The 24,187-nt window shown below is 39.9% G+C and overlaps 2 protein-coding genes across 7 annotated transcripts; one reads left to right on the forward strand and one right to left on the reverse strand.

The window, feature by feature from the left end:
- Positions 1-8,180, forward strand: PMPCB (peptidase, mitochondrial processing subunit beta). Of its 3 annotated transcripts, none has more exons than XM_015628514.3 (13): positions 1-129; positions 1,524-1,664; positions 1,944-2,030; positions 2,493-2,622; positions 2,980-3,178; positions 3,824-3,903; positions 4,472-4,584; positions 5,207-5,350; positions 5,835-5,998; positions 7,234-7,319; positions 7,394-7,482; positions 7,709-7,784; positions 7,880-8,180. In XM_015628514.3, exons 1-13 carry the CDS (start codon positions 40-42, stop codon positions 7,942-7,944), a joined length of 1,464 nt encoding a protein of 487 aa, XP_015484000.1. In that variant the 5' UTR covers positions 1-39; the 3' UTR covers positions 7,945-8,180. The 3 variants fall into 3 exon arrangements, with proteins under 3 accessions (XP_015484000.1, XP_015484001.1, XP_015484002.2); XM_015628515.3 differs by having other exon boundaries at positions 5,838-5,998; XM_015628516.3 differs by lacking the exon at positions 1-129 and adding an exon at positions 197-299.
- On the reverse strand, positions 8,122-24,124 carry DNAJC2 (DnaJ heat shock protein family (Hsp40) member C2). 4 transcript variants are annotated; one of them, XM_033514251.1, is made up of 17 exons: positions 23,720-24,124; positions 23,439-23,629; positions 22,788-22,863; positions 21,004-21,102; positions 18,625-18,766; positions 17,389-17,469; positions 16,940-17,005; positions 15,069-15,160; positions 14,851-14,972; positions 13,880-14,029; positions 13,486-13,574; positions 13,333-13,402; positions 11,601-11,785; positions 10,241-10,341; positions 9,170-9,277; positions 8,751-8,905; positions 8,122-8,242 (listed from the first exon to the last, which is right to left on the reverse strand). In XM_033514251.1, the coding sequence occupies exons 2-17, from the start codon at positions 23,469-23,471 to the stop codon at positions 8,168-8,170; spliced, it is 1,644 nt and encodes a 547-aa protein (XP_033370142.1). In that variant the 5' UTR covers positions 23,472-23,629; positions 23,720-24,124; the 3' UTR covers positions 8,122-8,167. The 4 variants fall into 4 exon arrangements, with proteins under 4 accessions (XP_033370142.1, XP_033370143.1, XP_033370144.1 ...); XM_033514252.1 differs by lacking the exon at positions 16,940-17,005; XM_033514253.1 differs by lacking the exon at positions 22,788-22,863 and having other exon boundaries at positions 23,720-24,123.
- Between the last annotated feature and the right edge of the window lie 63 nt (positions 24,125-24,187).

Genomic DNA, 24,187 nt, shown 5'->3' on the forward strand with positions numbered 1-24,187 from the left:
TGCGCGGCCCCGCCCCGCCTCGCCCACGACGGCGTCAAGATGGCGGCGTCTGCAGCACGCTTAGCGGCCCGGCGGCTTCTCTTGCCCTGGTCCGCCCGCCTGGTGCGAGCGCCCGGCGCGGCGCAGCGGGTGAGGCGGCAGGGCGGGGAGCGGAGAGCGGAGCGGAGGGAGGTGCGGGGAGCGTGGGCGTCGGGGTGGCTCCGAGTGCTGGTGCTCGGGCTGGAGTTGGAGGCCGTGGTGAGCGGTGCATGCTGGGAGTTGTAGTCGCGGCGTTGGCGCGGTGCATGGCGGAAGGTGCAGTAAGTGATCAGTTGGCGCTGGTCAGGAGGTTTGTGTGTGGCAGCTGGTCTGGGGCTCTTCAGTGTGAGGAGGATGTCAGTAAACTGGAGATGTTCAGCAGGGATGAACTGGGGTGGAACACGTGTCCTGTGAGGAAAGGCTGTGGGTCCGGACTTTGTTCAGGCTGGAGAAACCATGGCTTCAGCTGGACCTGTGAGAGGAGCTGTGAGAGGTATCTCTGCCAGCACCTAGAAAGTTGTCGGGAACATAAAACCAGGACTGTCACAGTGAGGCACGGTGGCAGGATGACAGACAATTGGCGTAAGTTGAAACGAGAGGAAAACTGGATGTGTGGCAGTCAAGCAGTGGAGCAGGCTGCTCACAGAGCTTTGCATTTTCTCACCATCTTGGGAGAGTGTCATTACTCTGGTGCAAAAAGTCCTGAGCAAAGTTGTCTGACCAAGTTGATCCTGCTTGGAGCAGGAAGTTGGATGGGAGACCTCCAGAGGTCCCTTTAAACTTGAATTGTGCTGTGACTCTGAACTGAGTTTTAGGAGCTCTAACTTATTCTAGGAGGAGAGTATGTGAGAGCTGGATTTTGTACTTTCATGTTTATGCAGTTATATGGGGAGAGAAATCTTTACTTGTTTGTAACATTTGAAATCATAGTTTTTGAGATAGCTGCTTGCTTTAATTTGGGATACATATTTGCATTTCTTTTTATTGAAAAACTGCAGTAAACTTCCTTTCTTTTCTACCCTGCACTCATTTAATGTGCTTTAACTGCTACATGATTGTGCTGCTCCGATCAGTGGGTGATGGATTTGGAGTCCTGGCACAGGCCCTTGGGCTATATCTCCCTTCACTTTAGAAAGCAGGTATCCCAGGAGAGTTCCAGATGCTAAAGACTGCAGGCTTTTGCTGGCAGAAGTGGTAAACTAGTGTGGCTGGCTGATGAGAGTAACAGCTCCTGCTGGCTGATGAAATTAATAGCTCTTATGTCAGATTGGAGGGCAGCAGATGCATCTTCTCATTTGTAGTTATCTTCAGTTTGTTTCAGATTCAGGTTACTGCTTCCTGTATGTGAAGTACTGGTGAATAGCAATCCTGAATTCTTTTTCTTATAAATTCATGCTATAGGAAAAATCCACAGACTTAATGCTTAAGTTCAACTACATTTTTCAGAAAAGCATCCTTGGGTATAACTAAACAATCTGAGTGTGACTGATGATTTTCCTTTCCAGTATGTGCATGTTGGAACAGGGAGGCTCACAGTTTCCAAAGCAGCAACAGAAGTAATCTTAAATGTCCCTGAAACTAGGGTGAGTCCTTTGGAAAATGGCTTGCAAGTAGCTTCTGAAGACTCTGGACTCTCAACATGCACAGTAAGTAACTTACAAAAGGAAGGGTTTTTTGTATCTATTGTTGTGTGTTCATTTCCTTGTGGAATTAAATTGTGTTTGCATTTCAGTATTTATTAATAACTGTTCCTAGAACTTAAGCCAGGACATAGAAGTCTTAAAGCTTTTGTAGATTTGTAATTAAAATTTTTGTGAAGATCAAAATTTTCTTTTTCTTGAAAACCTGCTCTGTTTAAGGAAAAAATCATAGCAAAGCTGTTAGCTGGTAAAACAACTTTTTTTTTTTTTTTGTTCTTCACTGAGGTTGGACTTTGGATTGATGCTGGAAGCAGGTATGAAAATGAGAAGAACAATGGAACTGCTCACTTTCTTGAGCATATGGCTTTCAAGGTGAGTGTGAATATTGGCATAGATGTTTACAATGGATTTTAAGTAATTTATGTTTGAAGATCCGTGATGGAAACTTTGTCAGAATTGTATAAATAAGTTTTCCAAATTGAAATGAGAAAAATAATATGGACAACTAAGATTTTGGTTTCCATTGGAAAATGAAGCTAAAATCCTAGTTCTGTGTAACTGTTATACTGGTCTGGATTACAGAGATCTAATTTCTAACTCACTTTTACCTTCTTATAATAGTCTTAGAAGACACAGTCACCCTTTAGCCAGCTTTTTATTTTCATTTGGGAGCACAGATTTATATCTGACTTTCAAGCTTGGAGGTTAGCATGCCAGTTTTATTTCCAGAACACATTTTCTTTTTCTTGATGATGCCTTTTCCAGACAAGAAGTAGTAACTATGAGTAGAAAAATTGAAGGGTCTAATGTGATTTTCTTACTGTTCTGTTTTAGGGAACGAAAAAGAGATCTCAGTTAGACCTTGAACTAGAGATTGAGAACATGGGGGCTCATCTCAACGCGTATACATCCAGGGAACAAACTGTGTATTATGCAAAGGCTTTTTCAAAAGATTTACCAAGAGGTAATTACTCTCATTCATCAGAAAAGCTGCAAAGAACAACATGCTTATCCAGCTTCCAATGAGATGACACAGAATGATGTTTTTGCAGTGTTACAGTCCTTTCCTTGCCAGGTGAAAAGTCCATTCTTGAACTTCACAAGAACTTGAGAATAGAGGTTTGGAAAGGAGCCAGCAGGGAAGCTGATACTGGAAATATTTTTCACTTCAGAGACCCAAGATACCTTTTGGACTTCTCTCTTCCTGTCCTCTTGCTATTCTTATTAGCACTTGCTCTTTGGGGTGGGTTTCACTTTTGGAACTAGATTTTTCTAATAGTCTGAAAATACTTTTTTTGTTTCCATCTCCTTTTGCAATTAGCTGTGGAAATTCTTGCTGACATAATTCAGAACAGTACCCTGGGAGAAGCAGAGATTGAGCGTGAGCGAGGAGTAATACTTCGAGAGATGCAGGAGGTTGAAACCAATTTGCAGGAAGTTGTCTTTGATTACCTTCATGCCACAGCCTACCAGAATACAGCCCTAGGACGGACAATTTTAGGACCCACTGAAAATATCAAGTATGTCCAAAACTATGTCTTTAATTGTGTGGTAACTTTTATATATTTACAGAGACTTATCTAAAAATGTAGAGAACAGTGTCAGATTTAATTTTTACCCTGAAATTGCACTGAATATAATTTAAGCAGAACCCCTGTATTGCCTTAGTTTCCCTGTAGGCAAGCATCAAAGGGTATGTGAACTTCAGATGTTCTGTGCATGACTTTGGCTTTTTTTGCCATATTCTCCTGTTTCTTAAAAGTGCATGTGTCACAAAATTGGAAATACTTCTTTTTCCTATAGGTCACATGTTAGGCATTATTGAGAGCACACACAAATGCTCTTTCAGCATTTGTTTGGACCAGTAGAGATCAGGGGACTGCTAAATGTGCTGCTTTCTAAGGAAAGGAGATCATTAGTGCATCCTGTCTCCACATGCCTGAGTTGGAATTCTCACTCCATCCCAGGAAGCTAGAAGAGCTTTTTATCTAGTTCTTATTTGCTTTTTAGAAGGTCACCCTTACTTTAGCTTTCCGCCTCTGCTCTGAACATTGGCAGCACTTTTAATTATTTTGTTAATGTATTGTTATATACATTTATCTCTTTTTATTTTAAGTTGATAAACTCTCCTGGCATAGTAGTGCTGTCTCCTTTCCTGTTTTTAGATCCATAAATCGTAATGACTTGGTGGAGTATATAACAACACATTACAAAGGACCCAGAATGGTCTTGGCTGCTGCTGGAGGTCAGTATGGGATATTCACCCTTGATGATGTGAAAATGTGCTTGAAACCATGGCCTGAGTCTGTGGGAATGACGTAATGAACTAGCCATTATTCAGTAGGTCCTGTTCATTGTTTGGCCTGTGTAGCCCTGTGTGTTTTGTGCTTTTATACCCTTTGTGCTTTTGTTCCCTTTTCCTGTCAGTAATATTGCAGAAAAGTTAAATCAAGAGCAAGAAGTGAATTGGAGGCCAAAGTCATTCTTCCATGTGAGCTGGAAAAAAGGGTCCTAGAAGGTGTGAAGAGGGGAATACCAAGGAATGCAGAGGCAAAGAAGTAACACTGAGGCTTGAAAGAGAGCAGAGAGTTTGATTTGATGTAGTTTTAATGGAAAGATGTTGAAGAGAACCAAGAAGAGGGAATCATGATGATCTTGTTCTGTATAAAGGGAATGTGTGAAGGCTCCAAAAGTGGGGTATTAAAACAGGGGCACAAAAAATTACTGCTTGGTTGAGTCTTTAAACTGCGAAGCAATTTAAATTAACTGTTGACAGAGTAACATGACAAAGCATATGAAATACCTTTGTTCAGGGGTTTCTCATGATGAACTGCTTGACCTGGCGAAGTGCCATTTTGGTAACTTGCCATCTGCTCCAGAAGGAGGACTGCCACCCCTGCCACCTTGTAGCTTCACAGGTAGTGAGGTAAGCTGCTTGGTGGCTTTTTGATCTGGCCCTTACATCCCCTGACATGTGCTCTCTGGTGAGGAGAGGGGGTGCCACAGACTCAGCACATGAAAAGGTTTCTTGCCCCCTGTGATGGCAGTGGAGTAGCTGCTTTCCAAAGCAGTTTTTCCCAGTCTTACTTGGACAAGCCTCACTGCCACCACTTTTTATGCTTCATCACTTCCTGGAGGAATACCTTCCTTATCCCTGCTCCTACTTTGCTTTTGTCCTCTTGATAACAGTATTGGAGCATCGCCACTTGTTGAGAATCACTCACTTAAAGGATGTGGCAGAGAACTGAAGCATCTATGTTCTATTCCCATCTCTTTTCAGATTTTATGAAGTCATCAATTTTCCTTGCTCCTGGTAGTCATAAAATGCTTTAGTTTAAGCATTGTTATGTTTCTCTTTGTATATTGGCAAAGTGATCTGAACTTGCTCCAGGGGACACCAGTTAAGGCTGGTGTAAAATTCATCTTCATATGCTTTAATTTTAGTGCATGTTTTATAATCTAGCTGTAAAAGTCCATTTTCTGTTATTTAACTTGCCCTATGCTTGAGCATGTCCAGGTTGCACTAGAGCTGCTCCCCTGTGTTCCAGATTCGGATAAGGGATGACAAGATGCCCCTGGCACACCTGGCCATTGCTGTCGAAGCAGCCGGCTGGTCAGACCCGGATACAATCCCACTTATGGTAGCCAATACTCTGATAGGTAACTGGGATCGGTCCTTCGGAGGAGGAGTGGTGAGTGAACCTGCAAGCACCATCCTGCTCTTAATGAGGTTGGTGGGATCACCCTGACTCGGGTGCTGCCAGGACAGAAAAGGGGATCCAGTTGTGAGCCTGAGAGAGTTTGTTACCCAGGATCTAGGAAAATCTTAGGAAGTGGTTCTAAACCACCAAAATAGAGGTGACTTGAAGTTTCCAAGCCCTCATGAAAAGTAAGATGTTTTATACCTGTATATCATCGGAACCTGTGGCTATCAGTAATTAATTGTCCCTTTCTTGAACCTAAGTGTGTTTATGATTTTGGCTCAAATCTAGGGTGTTATTTTGCAATGTGGTATTACATGCAAGGAAAGAAAGGGTTGAAATGAAGTGCTGGTAATTAACCTTGTAGCTACTACTGCATGTCCTGTCATAATTGAAATGAAAATGGGAAATCATGGAGATGACTAGTAAAGTTTCAAAAAACTTTATATAGTAATATCTTTTTCGTTTACCTCAGCAGAATTTGTCCAGTAAACTTGCTCAAATTGCCTGCCATAATAACCTGTGTCACAGTTTCCAGTCCTTCAACACCTGCTACACTGACACAGGGCTGTGGGGACTCTATATGGTCTGTGAGCCATCCACTATTCAGGACATGGTGCATTTTGTTCAGAAAGAATGGTAAGCAATCGTTTCTCTGAAAGATTGTTTTTCATGGAGGAATACAATTTAAAAAGAAAGTTTTTAAAGAGAATATTTTTCTCAGTTTGGGCTTGCCTGGGAATAACTAATGCATTAAATTCTATACTTTGGCACCCAAAGCCAAGTCCCAGCACCCAGGCTTTGGCACTCTTACTTGGAGTGAATACCTTAAGATGTAGGTTTTGTTCCTTGTACAAGAAAACACAGCAGAGATTTTTATTTTTTTTTTTTTTTGACTGGCAAATGACAGAAGTCATAAAACTGTCAGACCTTTTGGAATACTACTCAGTCAGTGTACAGCCTGTGAGCTGCAAGTGCCACCACTGAAGGAGTAAATGATGAGAATAATGAACGTGCAATTACCACAGTATGAGTGATTACCCAGTCTGCAGTTGCTGCAGTTGATTACCACGTTCTGGTGTTAGACAGCTCTAGTGAATACATAGGGAAGTAAAAGTTGAGCTGTTACATATGGAATTTTGAAACCTACAATTCTAGACAATATTCATTCATCTGAGGCTTAAATCTTTAGAATGATTGAAGGATGCAACTGTAAAGCTTGAACTGCAGATGTTATTAAAAACACCTATATGTTGAAAGCACTTGATTGGGTGAAGTTGAAACAAGTCTTGAAAATGAGGAGTTTCTTTAATCACATAAATCACTTCTTATACACCATTATTCTATGAGATCTCTGTTAAGTTGTGGAGGAAAAGGTTATCACTTTGACTGCATTTGCTGCAGCTTAGCACCGGGGAAGATACAGATTCCTGGGACAAGAATTTAGTGTTAAGCTATTTAATGCATCCTCCTCTCCTCACAAAATGTTCTGCAGGCAGTGTGGCAAATTATTATCTCAGCAAGAGAGGAGCCAGGAAGTAATGGATTGTTTTCTGGCTAATTACCTCTTACCTAGTTGCTTGGCCCCTACTTTCATAGCAACACCCATTCTCAAGAGAACACGTAGAGACTGCACTTGCCCCAAAATATTTATTTAATAAAACAGAATACAGCTCTTTTTAAGAGAAAAAGCTTGCTCTTGGGTATATACTACTGCTTTATATCCATGGCTTGTTTTCCAAGCTGTCTTACCATCTTTGTCTACAGAAAAGTAATGCCTGGTAGGTGCAGTAATGCCTATGCACCACCACAAGTAGTCTTGTGTGCTACCTACTACCATTATTTAATGTCTTTGGATTTAAACTGTTTTTCAGGATAAGACTTTGCACAAGTGTTACAGAAAATGAAGTAGCTCGAGCAAAAAATCTTCTAAAGACAAATATGCTGCTACAACTTGATGGTGAGACTTATGAAAACTTTTTATTCTTTGTGGAGCTGTAGGCTGATAACTGGAGCATTTTTTCCCCGTTTTAGGGTCCACACCAATCTGTGAAGACATTGGAAGACAAATGCTGTGCTATAAGCGCCGAATCCCAATTCCAGAACTTGAGGCAAGAATTGAAGTAAGTGGCACTCATGTTGCAACTTTTAAAAGGCAAAATTAAATTTTAAAATCAATTACTTGCTACAGAAAGTAGAAGTTGTATTTCTTAGTTAGCTGAGAAAACATTTCCAGCTGAGAAAACTTTCAAGTGTTTTGTTGCCTGCTCCCTTGGATTATACAAAATTAAGATCAGAAATGGTTTTTAGATGGGATTGTAACAAAGATGCGTCTTTTACCCCTTTAAGGCTATTGATGCCCAGACTATTAGAGAAATCTGCACAAAGTACATCTATGATAAGCATCCTGCAGTTGCTGCCGTGGGTATGTGGTATAAGTTTCCTTATCCTCCCATCACCCCTCTAGACCATTTGCTGTGATTTGATCGTGTGTCATGGCCAACTTTCTCTAACTTCCAGGTCCAATTGAACAACTTCCAGAGTACAGCAAAATCTGCAGTGGCATGTCTTGGCTTCGTGAGTAGTGAATAACAAGAACTTCCAGCATATTTTAGCTTTAAAGAAACAGATAAACAACAAAAAACACCTGACAAACCAACTACACCCCTGTTTAAAACTTTGGAGTTGCTTTTGAGAAGATTAAAACTCAAGAACCAGCCACTCCTGTGTGTCTGTATAATGAAGAGAAAATTGGAAACATGTACAGTATTTGCATTTTTATTATAAAACAAGGATTGTCAGTAAGAGTCATTTCTTGACTTTAGTAGCATTCATCACTTGTTCTTGAGCAGCTTTCTTTGCCTTGACCATTTCCACGAGTTCCTGAAGAGAAGGTGGGGAAAAAAGAAACATAACTAAACACGTAACTTGTGAACAACGCTGTAGTTTTGAACAATACATATATTCATTGTGAAATACTCTAGTTCTCAACATAATGAGAAGTCTACATAGTTTATACTGTAGAGCAATTCCTCTTAGAAACTAATCAATTGACTGATGGAAGGTCAATGCTCATGTACCAGGAACTTTACCTACAGGAGGCTAGGGATAGGATTTCACCATCTGCTAGAGCTTGCTGTCAAACTGTAAGACAAATTTCCTGACACAGACTTTCCTTCCCAGCTTCCAGAGACACTATTTTCACTGAGGAACATTTAGTCCTTACTGCTCTTTTGGGGTTGAGTTACCAAAACCAAAAAAGTTTCCTGTAAGGCCTCATCATCTTGCCTGTGTCAGATACTGTCTCTGGGAGGCAATGGAACACTAAAAGCAAAGGATTCTCTCAAGACCTGGACTAGTGACAGTCCCAGGAGGAGGTGAGGGACCTTACCTTATATCGCTTCATGCAGTCTTTTTTTGACCGGCCTGGAACAGCTGCTGCTATTTTCTCCCATCTTTCAGGAGTATTTACTGGATAAGTCTTCAATGCTTGTTCTAAAAGTTTTTGTTCTTCTGTAGTCCAAGGGGATGAATCTAGAGGTGATCCTATTTTGAAATGCAAAAATGACAGAAAGAATAGGTATTTTAAAGAGTCTAGAAAATACAGTCAAACCTATTATAGTTAGTTTAAAATCCATCAAGTTTTGGGGTGTATTGTGTGTACCAGAAACCCTCAAATCTGGTGCTAGAGCCTGGATCACTTACTTGCTATAAGTTTGTAAGCAAACCTTGAGTAAGTTCTGGGTTACTTTTTTCCTAAGAGACCCAGGGGAGACAACTGCACACGAAAGTTTCCCTTTTCACCTTTACCTTCAAATCGTTCAGAGGGAGCAGCACTGTCCATCTGAGGCACCACACCATGTTCTTTTTTAAATTTGTCAAATGCTTTCTTGTTTATGTCATCTTTTTGATGAGGGTCTATGAGCAACAGACATTAAAGAGAATAATTATTGCAAGAATATTAAAGCCAGATGTAATAATAATAACAACAACAACACTCTGTAGCAGATTAGTTACAATAATTACAAAATTAAAGAAAAAAATTCCTACTTACTTTAAAACAACGGTAAAGAGGTTGGTAGATTAAAAAATAAAAATCATTCAGGATCCAATAAACTTTTCTCAGTGTCAGATTCTCCAACCCTTATCCTGCTTTATAGTGCTCAGAAAAATACTTGTTCCATATAATCTTAAACCTGAATCTGCAACTTCACCAAAATCAAGAGGGATTATTCTCATGTAAGGGCTGTGAAACAAAACTTGATGCATTTCCCAGGGTATGGCCATGTCAGAGAGGTAGGAACACAGAAAATCCAGGTGCTCCTTGTGCCACTATGTGGTTTATAATGCAGAAACCTATTGAAAACTTAGCGTGGTTCTTTTTCCTTCTGAAGTGAAATGTGTAATGTCTTTGCAACCTTATTCCAGAGCTCTCTAGGCTTCATTTTTCATTTTTATATTCATTTTTGAAGTGGAAATGAGCCGCATTCATTTAGGTGTCTTACTCTGGTGTTGGATTACATTAATTTTTTTTAAGTATCTGTAGAGCTTCATCAGTTCCATTTATTTTCGATGCCTTTCTTTGTAGGGAGCTTTCTGAGAGGCCCATTTATCTCTCTCTGAGCCCTCATTTAATGTGTCCCAGACATCAGAACATCAAGCTACACTAAGAGAGTTCCTGAGAGTTGCTCGTGAAGTGCTGACTTACAAAAGAGCCGTTAGGATGAAAACACTGAATCACATAAATGCTCCTCTAAGTCCTCCATTTCTTTTGGGGCTCTAAAGAGGATTTTATCAGGAAACACAGCTCCATTCAGAGAAAAGTCAGATGTACAGAAGCAGGCAGACCATGTTATTACAAAAATAACATAATATAGATACCAAGCTTTTGGAGACTCTTTGCTTTATTGATGACATCTTTTGCTGTTCGTTTTATTCCAGTAGTAGAGTGCAAGTTCATGTAATTGGCAATAACTTCCCATCTAAAGCAAGAACAGAAAGGATAAACCAGCATATTACATAATACCTTATCTTCATACAAGCTATGGTCAAGCTCCTGTACACTTTTTTTATCAACTCTTGAGTTAAGTTCAAAAATACTTAAATATGTGTAAAATTTCAGAGTAGCTATTCTGGAAAGCTTTCAGTCACTAACTGAAGAATTCAATCAGCTTGGGTGAACTTCTTGGTTCCAATACAGAAAAAGGATGGGGTAGAATGCAGTTAAGTGCTAATTCTCAAAATTTTACTTAGCTACTGCTTTCCTGAATTCCCCAAACACCTCTGGCATTAAATACTGCAGGCTGCACTGAGAGGCTGAGAAGTTTCTAACCCTATGTCCACTGCCCCCCAGAAGAATGCCTAAACATCACATAAAGGGGCTTAAACAGGAGAGAGCTGGAACAGCTCTAGCCCCAAGATTATTCCAAGTGGATTCTTAGAAAATGGAAGGCAGAATGTACCCCTGGCAGGGGTACATTGTGTGCCTTGAGGACTAACTGCTGTGCTGCAGAAACAGGCACTGGAGGTATCACCTCCATGGAGAACGGCAGCTTGTTTTTTTTGTTTTTTTTTTTTTTTGTTTTTTTTTTCAGTAAGCATCCAGATCTTGTAATGGAGGTTTGAAATCTGTGTAATCCTAAATGGAAGAAGGCATTTCATTTCTGGAAAAAAGTACTTAAAGCATGCTCCTCATTTTGATGCTTAGCAGTAAGCTGAGTGCCAGTGCTGCTTTCTGTAAACCCCAGCCTTTCCCTTTTCTCCCTGGCTCTCCTCTAAAGAAAGCTAGTGCACTTACTCCTATCTTGGGATATTTTCCTTCTACTTGTAGAAGAGAAACCAGCCTCACATGTGGAGCTCCTGGAAATAGTTTACACACTTGTACTCCTACCCACCTGCACCCCAGTCACTGGTGTGGTTTTGTTCTCTCCTTTAAGGACTGAAGCCTACCCTGGAGTAAGCCCTGTGCAAACAGGCACCTCAGCACCATCTTGGTAATGGACTGAGGCCCAAATCTCAGAGGAAACAAGATAAAGGGCCAGAGCTAACTCCAGTGACACACAGAGCATGGTACCAAGGGAAAACAAACCACTGGCTGCTTGCAAGTCAAGGAAAAGAAAGATGTTTAGGAAGTCCTTATACTGACAAAATACTTGGGATGATTTGAAAATATGTTTTATTAAGCTTGTTATTTAATTAAAAATTGTTAATAAGGGCTTTTAGCACCAAACCTGAGAAGTACCTTGAGTTAGTCCCTGCTGGAAAGAGGTTCACAGCTTTAATTAACAACTGTAAATCATCCTCTGGCCAATTTTTGCTTCCCCCTCCACCGCCAGTGGTTGACTTTTCTGAACTCTTTGTTGCTTGGCGCATACGAGCTTCTGCCTCTTCTTTCTCTCGCCTTATTTGTTCATTTATTTCTTCTATCTAAAGATCGTAAATAAGCATTATTTATTTACTTACTGAATTATTGTTACCTTTTACAGTGACAAAACCCCCTCTCTGGACGTGCTTTGAACCTTGGATTCTGTTTAGTTTCTGTTGCCTATATTATACATAAGGAAACAGAGGAGCTTATCTGTTCCAGTATTATTTCCCTTCATTCCATGTGTGTATTTTTAGGATTTAAAGAGTAGGAATTATAGAAGTCCATCACATGTTCACTAGGAAATTAAATGAACACCCCCCAGAATTAAAGCAAAAGTTTTCAACCTTGTGTGAATGTCTAGGCTAACACTTGACTTAGAGGGACAGATCCACAAAAGTATTAAGACCAGTGAGGGCAATTAAACACCTATTCTGAATACACCAATTCTCAAATCTTGCAGCCCATCTGGTATCTAAGCCTGATTATGTCAGTACAACTGTAGTAATGGAGAACTTTTAACTTGGTAACTGAAATCTGGAGTTCATTCTAAGTGGGTTAGATGTCTATATGTAGTTTTTTAGCAAGCTAAAAATGACTTCAATTAACCCACTGCACATTTTTGTGACCTGTAATCACATCTCAAGACTGTGGTGTGACACATCTTTAATCATCTGTTTCTGAGCGGGCCCAGTCCAATCTTGGCAGTATTAGAAGAGCTGTGCACTTATGGGTGTTGGCAGGATGCCCAAAGTGAGAGCAAGATACCTATTTCATAAAACCTTCCTGGCAAAAGGAAAGTTACCTGATAGATAATTTTTACTGGAATAGTTTTAACAGATAGAAAGGGGACTGCCCTGCATTTGGAAACCTTCCTGGAGAATGGAATACTGAATTCAGTTCCATCTAGAACAAGAGGCACGTCAGTCTTAAATTCTTGATGAGTAAACTTGACCCTGGGCTGGGGGCAGATCATATTCCCCACCATGGAATAAAGTTTGCAGCTGTGACTCCACAGTAGATGAGAAAGCACCTTACTCTTTCTGCAGGATGTAGGTTCAGCTTTTAGTTCAAATGGCTTTTCCCCAATGGCAAACAGGCAGATCCTTGCTGAATTTTGGTAATTTTTGAGTCCATGTGTCTTGCATTCCCATTCCTTGGCATCCAACCTACCAGCCCTTCTAGTGCCTGCAGCACACTTAAGTCCTTTTGTGGATCTATCCTCAAGTCACAGACACTAGACTAGTACCTTCCTGTGTAACAGAATAGGTTAAGACTGCCTTTCTTCCCTCAAGGTAACTGCTACACATTGTTGGGCAAAATGAAATTCCCCTACTGTTTCTATATACTGTACAAGAGGTAGTTTTTGTATTCTTTACAGATAAAAATGTTTATTTTTTTTTCTTGGTTGACCCTGTTAATTTGACCAGCCATGAACCGCACAATGTAAAATGGAGCACAGATCCCTCTGCCTGTGAACTCTCAAAATCAAGTCTTCATGTTTTAACAAGCACAATTCCACAGTAGCTATGTTGCATCTTACTTCAATTTAGACAAGTTGATTTCACAAATTATTCTGTTATTTTGATTTGACACTCAGCATAATTACCTGTTTTACTACAGCCGCCTTTCCTCCTTCCCTTGTTGTGGATGTAAGTGCTTCATTCAAGCATTGCAGACTAAAAATAAATTATTAAGTTACAATGGAGAGCTAGTAGAAAAATGGGTATCAAAACGAACAGAAAGCAGCAGGAACACTTACCTTGCTAGCTCAAGACGATCACAAAGCTTTTCCACCTCCTCCATCATTTTAACACAATCTGCCTCATTATCAGAAAAGTAATTCCAGTTCTGGAAGCAGAAATACATGTTCTACAAAGTTCTTGAACTTTATTGTCCTATTCCTTCAGACAAAGGCTTAACACAGTATTCTTCAGCCACTGCTGCATTTGGACCTATTTGGTCAGCTTTACTCATAACTCATAGCCATGTAAGTATGTGTTTTAGTGTTTTTCAGTAAACCCACTTTCCACACCCATCTCCAGCCCTAAGAACAAGCAAACATGTGATACAGTCTGATTTAAGCACAGTCTGATTTTAAACACAGCAATTTGTCTGACATTTGTCTGTATTTCACTGTAATAATATTTAAATACCTTGCATGTTGTTCTCAGTTTTTGCCTTTCTTTCTTGATTGCTTTCTTCTGTATTTCTTTTTCCTTTTTTGCTACTAATGCTTGCTGTCTAACTTCTTCTTCCTCCTTTTCTTTTGCTAACCGTGCTGCTTCTAATTCTGCTTGTCTTTGCTGCAATCAAAAGGAAAAAAAATCCAAGTGAAAAAATCCTTGAAGTCACATTGTTACAGGGTCATTCAGTCATCCAATATCAAAATGTGTTGTTTCTGGTTTGGGTGAAGTTTTGTGTGTATGTTTGGGGGTTTTAAAATGCACAAATACTTGAATGTTTGGTTTTCCAAGAATTTTGTGGGAGATGATGAAATACATACCATTTGACATTAAGTCAACTACTCATTCTGAGGACACGCAGTTTATAAATCCTGACTTCCACTACAACAAAGATATAAAACCATATGTAATTTCCTACACCTGGCTCAGGAGTATAAACTTCATGGTCCAATATTTCTCCTGCATCATTACTGACATATTTTGCAGTGTTCTAATGTCTTTTAAGTTACTTTTCTGGACATTACAGTTCACTTTCATTCCTGTATTTCACAGCCATCTTTTCCAAACTGTTAGTATTTATCAAGTATGTTCTGTTACTTCAGAGCATTTCATACCAACCAACCATTCACAAACCGCATGCACAAAGCAAGCAGACATATCCATTTAGTGCACTTAATGCTTGCCTTGAAACTAGAGGAAGTGTTTGCAACAAAAGAACTCAGTTTTCAAAGGTGTTTTGTTTCAGATCTGCATTCCTTGTTTCCATCTCCTTCTCAGAAGACTGCCAGCCTTGCACTGCCTGCTGCACAGGCATCAAAGACAACACATCTTTGAACCCCAGTGTAATTCTATCAGTAGTCTTCTGCCACATGTAGACCTGAAGCGGTGCATCAGGTGTGAATGAAGCAGAGCTTTTCAACCCAATAAAGTACTTCACTTACTTTTTCTTTTGCCTCCTGCTCTTTCCGTTTTGCTTCTACCTTCGCTTTCTTCTCTGCTTCCTTCTTTGCCTTTTCTTCCTCTTTAAATTTCTTTATCCTGGGATCACAGCTGTATGCATTGTCTGGCAGAAGAAAGGAAACATCATGTATAGAAGAAAACCAGGAGATTTCCACAGTAAACTAATCTTTCTTTAAAGAACAGCAGATTATGTGCTCACCAACAAGAGTCCTAATTCTGTTCATTTCTTCTTTTTTTCTCAATGCTCTGGCAGCTCTGTTCTGCTTTTCAATCCACCTCCTTTCATCTCGACTAAAAGGGAAAGCACAGTTCAGTGCTAATGCTCTACAGTACCGCTGTTAGAAATTCATCAACAAGTTTCTTAAATAGTTTCCCCCACACATATGTTCTTCTTTGAATACTTCAAAAATAGACTTCAAAAAAATGAAGTTCCAGGACCTAAGCTTGTGTAAAAAATGCTAAGTGTTTACATAGTTATATAAACCTGACAAACCAAGCTGCTTATCTGTCATTGTAGGGAATGAGATCATGGACTTTTTTTCCAAAATACAATCCACTTGTTTACCTAATGTTAAACTTAAGCAAAACAACAGAGATGCTAGCATATGGTTCAATTAAAGGACAGCAGTATAAGCAATGTCACAATTATCTTGTTTTGAAGGATATAGTCATGTCAAGTAAATCCATCTGCACAGAAACAACACTGTGAAGTAGCACAATACTCTTGGTAAAGTCAAGCCAGATCCATTCCAGTAAAATACGGCTCAGGTTATAGGTGGGCAGACTGAACCATCTGAAATATTTACCAGTGCTGTCAAGAAAGAGGCAAATTTTTAGTGTGGGGTCTATAGCCTCATCCACACAACCACAGAGAGAACAACAGAGGGGGCAGAGAGGTTGGAACTATGTGGTATTTAAAGCTCCTTCCAACCAAAACCACTCTATACCTCAGAACAAAGAACCCACGTAACTGAAAAGGAGACTACTAATATGAGTAGATTGAAGCTTTAAAACATGAGCAACATCACCTTTGGCAAGAAGGGGTAGCAAGAATCATGACCATCTGAACAGCAGCTGTAATGTAGTTCTCCCTCCTAAGTACAGCAGACTAGGTACCATTTGTCTAAACATCTTTGAGAAAGGACACTAATGACAGGAATGAGCAGAAAAAAAGAGCTATGCAAATAATTCAAGATCCTCCCATTGAGAAGCCTTGAGGTTCCATCTGTATGATTTACCACAAGTACAAATGATAGGGAATTGATTACAGTGTCTCCACAGAATCTTCACAGGAGAGAATAATGGGGCTAGTGAGGCTCAAGAAATTCAATAGCAGAAGAGGCACAAGAGAAGAGAAATGCCTAGCTACAGCCTAAATATGGCAGTTTCTAACACAAAGAAAGCCAACCACTGAATCTAAATACAAAACTGATTTCTAGCCAAACTTGAAAGAAGAGATTCATACAATGCAAGTTATGGTCTCACAAGGATTACTGAGTGAAAGGTTGTGTCCTGTGAAATGTGTGTTAGACTAAATGATTCGGTGCTCCAACATTAACATTCTGTGCTTACAACTGTAGGATGGATAGAAACAGAATGTATTTTCCAATGGCAACACGGTCTGAGTAACTGAGCAACTATCACTACATAATACATAATTTTTATTAACATAAAGCCATAAGAACTCATCTCTCCAAATTCTAGGAAGTATCACTTTCTCAGTACAAGTTAAAGAGAGAAATGATACCTGCATCCTCATCCATTCTGTCCTGGCTCCAGGCTCAACCTGTGCTTGGGACTGGCAGGAATTGCAAGTCTGAATTTAAATGAACACACATTTCAGTGCACCTCAGATACACCTCTGTGAGGCAAGCAGGAACTACTTCAATTACACAAACAAGCCCACAATAAGTTCAGTTCAATTCCGTGACTGATGCCTAAGCTGGGAGAGTGGAATTTGGACTTAGCTCAGCTGCCTTTCTTCCTATGACTTACAGTCTAAGAGACAGTTGGAAAATCTTGCTGTATCAATCTCTCAGTCTCCTGTCAAAATTATTTTTACTTACATACCATTCTGCTTTTTCTTTTTCCTCTTCATCTAAATAGGAAAACTCTCTCCAGGAATCAAAATTATACCTAAAGTAAATTTAAGAAAAAAACCCAAAAAAACATTACTGACTTTTTTGGACTAAACACACCTCCCTTTACTAGGGGAGCTTAAACACCTAAGACATCTCCACTAAAAACACAGGTTAGGTGAGATAAACCTGACTTCCAATCTATGGGTCAGCTCAGTTCTCAACCATTGTGGTCAGAAATTCCCACTGCAACCATGAATTTACAAGTGCATGGATTAGCCAGGAGAAAGCCAGGTCAGTTTGTGGAAGGCACAAACACCTGTGAGGTAATATTGTGACTTGAGGTTTGGACAGCCCACAGCAAACAACCCACACACCAAAGCCCTTTATATTGAATGTCTTGAATAGTGTGAATAGAAACACAGGAATCAGCTAACTTACCAAAAGGAATAGAATGCATCTACTTCCTCAAATGAGGAGTTCATGTCTCCAAGTTTAGGTACATTTTTCTTATTTGACCACCTGAAAATACATGGATATATTCAAGAAATAATATGTACAATCTTCATAACAGGGCATTTGTTAAGTACAGAATCAAAGTCCGAGGCTCCCTCCCACCAATACAGAGGGGGCTCCAGGAAAGAGGAACAGAACAGGAGAATTCCTCCTAAGTATCCTCCACACTGGGCATTTCTGGGGGAGTTTCCCCAAAAAAGCAACCTTCTCCTGCCTGAGTGCCTCCTGCCTTGTGCCTCAAGAGGACAGATGGAGCACAACCTATCTTTGTAGATACTCAATTCTCCATGCATATTCTTCTGGTAGTGGAGCTTACAAAAATTGGACAGAAAGTCCTCTGTGAATAACTCAGCTCTGTGGTAGGGTACAGGAAGTCTCCACATATTCTAATGGAATGCAAAGGAATCACACATACTCTGCCTCCACTGCATTTTCTAGGGAAATTTTCCACAAACTCTAGAATTTGTTGTTCCATGACATAGTGTCCATTTCTATTGCAGTGAATGGAAAAACCTCTCCTGAGAAGCACAGACCCAGGTCTGAAGTCTATAGAATACTTGATACTGAAAGATTCAGTAAAACTAAATAATTGTTCAGAATGTTGTAAAGTGTCTCATGCAATTAAACACTTCTATACAGGGGAAAGTTGACAGGTTTCTATTGTTACAACCTTAATACCAAGTTAATTGTCAACCATGAATCAAACACAGAAGAAATCACACAATGTAAGAGAGAACCACCAATACTGACAGTTAAAATTATCTTCTCTTTTAACCAGCTAAATCATGACTATTACTACTGTCTTCTGTTAATGTCTCACTCTCAGAAGAAAACAATTAAAAAAAAAAAAAAAGAATTTTAAGTCAGCAGCCCACAAACATTTGGTACTATAAGTAATTTTAAGATGAAACAATGAGTTGTACAAAAAGAGCAGTAGGTAATAGGAAGCTGAGAACTTTTTTTAAAATTGCATGGGCCAAACTCAATGCCATTAATGTGACAGTTCAGATTATTTTTAAATTAAATAAAAAATAATTGCAACAATTTTAGTTGTATTACATTTCTAGGAAATTAATACATCTCTTGTTACAAACACAATGTCAAAAGAGTTTGCAAATGCTTATTCTCCAGCAACAGCACAGGCTGTCAGACATAGCTTACCTGGCATTTCTTTCAAAAACTGGTGAGAAAACTTCAAAGAAGTTTTCTTTTGCTTCACTTTTGGAAGGTACAGAGTTATCAAAAGTTGGATCTATGCTGTTAAATGCTCGTCGTTTCACAGGATCAGATAATATTTCATAAGCTGAAAGTTACCAGACATAAGATGGTAAATTTTTAAAACGATGTTCTCACATCTGTGTTTGATCTATCTGTAACGTTCTGTAGAGCTTGATGTTTGATTATTTTAGTGACACCAGAAAGCATTGCTGTCTATTCCTGTTAAACTAAGTAGGAGGAAACCCTTTATGAAAAAGAACACATTTAACCATTAAGATGTAAAAAATCAGATAATATTTAGTTTTATAGCAGTAAATTTTGTTCAGACAGGAGTTTGGGCATGACATCTTCAGACTTTTATCCTATACCAGATCCTTGCAGATAAACTGACAAAATGGTCTCCTAAGGCACAGAGTAAAGGTAGTCCCTGAATTAATGTGTTGTCAGAATGGGCAAGAACAGGAACCATTCATTAGAATTTTTGCAGTTCATGATGAAGTTGTACTGAGTTTTGGATAGAATATAAAACTCCACACAAACTCTCCAAAACATGCAATCACTCCCTGTTTTCCTGTTCTTACACCCCTGCAGTTGAGGAGCATCACATTACTAATATTCTGGAAATCACACAAACTATATCTTCAGTACTCACTTCTTTCTCAATGAAGTGTGGAGTTTTACAATGACCACTATTTTTCAGTAAGAATGAAAAAGCAAAGGAATCAAATTTGTGTAGCAATCATTCATGGACTTCTGTGGCTGCACCCCTACCAGAGGACAATGTACCATGAACACTGGATGTAGGAGGTGATAACCTGGAGGACACCTTGGTGCTCTGCTGTTCTGTAAACTGATCTCACTGCACATGTCAGTGGAGAGAGAAGAAATGACAGTGGCCACCAGTGAACTGCTGTCTGCCAGTCTACCCTTTCCCTCTGGGAAAGGACTTCCCTCCACCAACATTCCAAATGACCCCAATTATCCTGTCTCAGTAACCCTTATACCGTTTTCCTGATACAGGAAATTCTGTGCACATCCGCTGGTTCCTCTTCCATTTAACAGATGTCCCTTCCACTTACAGATCCCCAGTTCTACTCACACTCTAGTTCCCCAGCTCTGTATCTCCCGTGCATTCCTTTGTCAGACCAAGTTCTGAATCAATCTATGTTCTCCCAAGTGTTTTCCAAGTTTTTTCTCCTTGTTTCATTACTGTTTGCTTCTACTCCAGGTCCCCCTTTCCAACAATTGCATTTTAGTATTTCCTTCCTCCAAAATGCTGCCTGGGACCATTATTCCTTTTCTTTCCTGCTTTGTGCTTTCCTTTCTGTTTACCTCTGAACTTGGATTATAAGCAGTTAGGAGGGAAAATTCTATCATATTTTGCTCCATGCATGTAGAACACAGAACATATTCCTGAATTCCCATGCAGGTAGTTCTCAATATAGTTATCTGACAGTTTCTGACAGGACTTCAACAGAAAAACTATTTCCTTTGGCAACCTTCCTCCTCCTGACAACTCCAAAGGAGGCTGAAAACATCATCTAACATATCTCACATTAACTAGTATGTGTAAGAAAACATTCAGAGAAGGAAGTTCAGAAGCACAAATTCCAAGATCTCCTCCTGCTTCAACCTTACTGAGTGGAAATAATTTGTTTAAAATAAATGAAAAAGCCAAGCTCTCAAGCTTTCTAGAGATGTAAGTCATACACCTAGAACAGGCCCTATGGTTTTGGAATTGGCCAGCAGTGGTGTTCTGGGTCACAGAATCTTTACAGTTGGAAAAGACCTCTAAAATCAGAGTCCAGCCATTAATCCTGGACTGCCAAGTCCAATACTCCAGGCAAGAGGGAAATGTTATTCACTTGAGTACACTTGCTCATCTGTGGGCAAAAATGGGCAGCTGAAGAAACTGATGACCTGGATCAAATCAACACATGTTCTGTTGTCAGAGCAAGCACATTAGAATTCAGATCTTCTGACTGCTGTTGGTGCCTGTGGGGGATTGCTCCATGGCTCACTAGTTTATCCAAGGTATAAGGCCACCTCCAGAGGTTCATCTGTGTGTGCACTGCTATAAGTGTCACATTTTGTAACAATTTGGAAGCCAAACATCTGTGAGCTGCACTCCCCTTCTGCTTCTACCCACTGGGAAGTTACACCTAATGTGGTCTATTGATGCAGTGTTCTAAAATGGAAAAAGAATTTCCCCAGCTGTTTAGTCATTGATAATTTCTTAAAATCCTAATGAAGCACAACAAATACATTTCTGATGATCAAGTAGATTGAGAGAATATCTAACAAACGAGATCAATTGCTTACCTTTAGTTATGCAAGTAAAATAATCGTTATCACCTTCTCCTATCTGTTCCCCTGCAGCTTTTCGCTTGTCTGGATGATGTTTCAAAACCATGGATTTATCTAACACATAAATGCATTACAGTTAGAAATGCTTCATCAGAAACAGTTTCAAACTACAAAGTAATACAGTAATTCCAATTTCTCTAGTTCGAAACTTAAATAAAAATATAAACCAAGCAGTCAGATCTGGCAAAAACAGAAGTTAATGAATTTTCTTGACTTAACAATATAGTTAGAGTTAACATTACTTCATCTTTGCTGGCACATAGCCATAACTTAGAAACTATATTCTCTACTTCACCTCAACATCTGAAGAAGTCTCTGAGACTTATTCTACTATTACACCTAGCAAAGTGCTTTAGCATCTATATGTGTACAGTTAGCTTCATAACTGAAAAAATAATTAATGTAATTTTAGTTGTTACTTCTAATGAAAAACAAAATAGCTCAGGTAAAATAAAAATTGTATTCTATCCCTTTACTGAAGTTCTGAACACGATCCAAAGTGAAATTTAGCAAGAAAACTACAGCCTATAAATGCTGTAGTGCACTTCCCCATGGCTAACACTGAGCAGACACACAAGACTTTGGGTTAAATTCTCTCTCTACTCAGGCCTTGAATCCTAAGGCACAACTGGCACATACAGAGAGCATCTACTGAAGGTGCTACCAAGGTTGTCTTGGTGTTTAAAAGGTATAACCAGATTTTAGACCAACTTCTTTGCCAAAAGATCTTGCCATATTACCTTACACTGCACACTGTACCTTCTTGGTTCTCTCTAAAATACCAGAGAGAAGATACCATGCAAGCAGTTACAGCAACCTGTCTCCTGAGAAACAAATCAGAATCCTTCTTAGAAACAGAAAAGCACACTATACACAGGTGGCAAAGGCTCACATCTCTACAGCACCATGGAATAACAGAGTGCTCTCCAGAGAGAGGCTCTGGTTCTTGTTCAGAAGATCAGTGAGATTGCTGACCACCACCACAACAGGTGCTGTTCTATTCCATAGCAGCAAATGCTCCACAGTGGTGTGGAGCACCTGCTTGAGTCAACATGATTTCCTGGGTAAGTTGGAAATTCACTGATTTCCACCCATTTTCATTTGGGAGTATCTGGAGACAGTGATTCTTACTGCACCAGCACAATTATACAGGCAATTGTTCACAAGACCTGTTCACAAAGCCATCAGCTAATCCCAGAAAGCCTACTGAACAATCTTCAGAGTATTTTAAAATCTTCCTCCACTAAATATTTGCATCCCTCTTGCAAAGTCAAGCACATTGCTTTGCAGAAATAAAGTTCTGAAGCCAAACATGCTCCATTCCCATGCCACAGCCATGCTAGCACGACTGTTAACAGCAGCCTTTTCGTAAACATTCAGCAGGAGTAACGTGGCAGCTCAACACTCTCAGGGGGGCTGCAAGGGAACCTCTGGGAACACATGGGACAGCCTATTCTTCTGCCTTTCACTAAGCCTGACTGCACACTCAAAAACATAGACATCTATAGTTACACTCACAGGCCAGGAAGCTGAGATGTGAAAGTTTTTAATTCCCTAGATTAAGGCTTCTGGATTTCACAGCAGTGATATGAATTTAAGAGGATGGTAGGCAACACAAATGAAACTTTAAGGCCTGGGAAATAGTAAAAAACCTTGTTCACAACATGCAGGTATTTTCACTGGAAACCGGTTGTGTACATCTGATAAAAAAGTTATGCTTATGAGAGAAGGGTACTTACGAGCTGCTTTTATTTGTTTCTGAGTAGCCCTGTATCGTATATTTCCCAGTCCAAGAACTGCATAATGGTCCTGATTCTGAGAGAAAAGAACCAGAATCCCTAATAAGCACTCATAAATACAACCTAAACACCACAACACATGCAGAAATCCAGTTCTCCTCCCCATCTCTTAAAGGCAAGAGAAAGAATTCTTACCTCTCTCAGTAAGTATTGGGAAAAGACTACAGGAACAACTGTCATAAATTATTGAATAATTACTGAATAACTGAATATCAAGAAAGTAATCCACTGACATAGAAATCCAAGTAGCTTAATCTAAATTGGATTGAAGCACTAGAAAATTCACTTATTGGAAAACTGAACTGCTGTTGTTAATATTAAAGAGTGCCAAGGTAACTCCAGAATAAAGGAGATGGTGACAGGGAGAAGATACACTTAATACTTTCAGGTAGTAAAATAAAAAGCCACAGCTCAAAACTAAGATCATATCCTGATGTGTTTGCCTTCACACACCAGATATTATGGTAAGGGACACAAATTGATTCAGATGGGTGTAGGATGGGGAAGAGGAAGGAGATCTTTAGCACCTGGGCATGGCAAATAACCTTGATGGGCAAAACTAGTTAACAGTAACCGGTATTGACTGAATACCTTCCAGTCCTTTGGGTCAAGAGTTTTTAACATAGGATATTCCTCAAGCTGCAGTTCTTCATCTCCTGATTCTTCAGAAAGCTCCTTCTCATCTTCTAGCTCCTGGAAAGAGGCAGAAACATTTATGTTTCTCCTCTTAATAAATGCTTCAAACCATCTTCCCACAGGTTCCACTTGACAGAGTACTGATGCTATAAGCAAAAACATAAAAGCAACTTCACCTTCTGTGGTTTCCTTTTTTTTTTTCTTTTTTTTTAAATTAAACCCCCATCAAAACCCACATAAGTGCAGGATCACACAAGGTTACAGATGGTTAAATCGTCTCTTTGGCTCTATATACACCAGAGTGTAAAAAGCAGCACACGTGCCCATCAGACGGGACCTCCCAACGCTTCGCCGTGCGCTCACATCTGGAAAGGTGCTTTCGAGTTAAAGGAACACGCGTGTCAAACGATATTAAATACAGTTCTATTGGCAGCGGAGGAGGCAACCGCGGCAGCGATATTAAATTTGGATTGATCTTCCCCGCGTTCCCGCTCCCCGTTCCCAGGCCACTCCCTCCGGCAGCGAACCCAGACTTGTTGCTCGCACACGGGCTGAAACGATGCCGGCGAAGGCAGAGCACGCGAGACGGAGACAATTAAAGCTAAATAAACAGGAAAGTTCTTCGAGACCGGCCAATTTCCCAGCTCCGGCGCCCGGGCGGGCGCTCGAGGGCGGCCTTTCCGCGGCGCAGGCCCCGCCGGCCC

The sequence above is a fragment of the Parus major genome, chromosome 1A (genome assembly GCF_001522545.3).
Source record: "Parus major isolate Abel chromosome 1A, Parus_major1.1, whole genome shotgun sequence".
NCBI lineage: Eukaryota > Metazoa > Chordata > Aves > Passeriformes > Paridae > Parus > Parus major.

Bases quoted from the DNA above. Each gene is read 5' to 3' on its own strand.
- DNAJC2 (XM_033514251.1), bottom strand. From the start codon at position 23,471: ATGTTAAAAACTCTTGACCCAAAGGACTGGAAG. The intron at 22,864-23,438 runs GTATTCAGTCAA...CTTTTCTCTCAG, and splicing joins TTGACCCAAAGGACTGGAAG to AATCAGGACCATTATGCAGT. The intron at 10,342-11,600 runs GTACTTCTCAGG...TTCTTGCTTTAG, and splicing joins CCAGCAGGGACTAACTCAAG to ATGGGAAGTTATTGCCAATT.
- PMPCB (XM_015628514.3), top strand. From the start codon at position 40: ATGGCGGCGTCTGCAGCACGCTTAGCGGCCCGGCGGCTTCTCTTGCCC. The intron at 2,623-2,979 runs GTAATTACTCTC...TTTTGCAATTAG, and splicing joins TTCAAAAGATTTACCAAGAG to CTGTGGAAATTCTTGCTGAC. The intron at 7,785-7,879 runs GTATGTGGTATA...TCTAACTTCCAG, and splicing joins TCCTGCAGTTGCTGCCGTGG to GTCCAATTGAACAACTTCCA.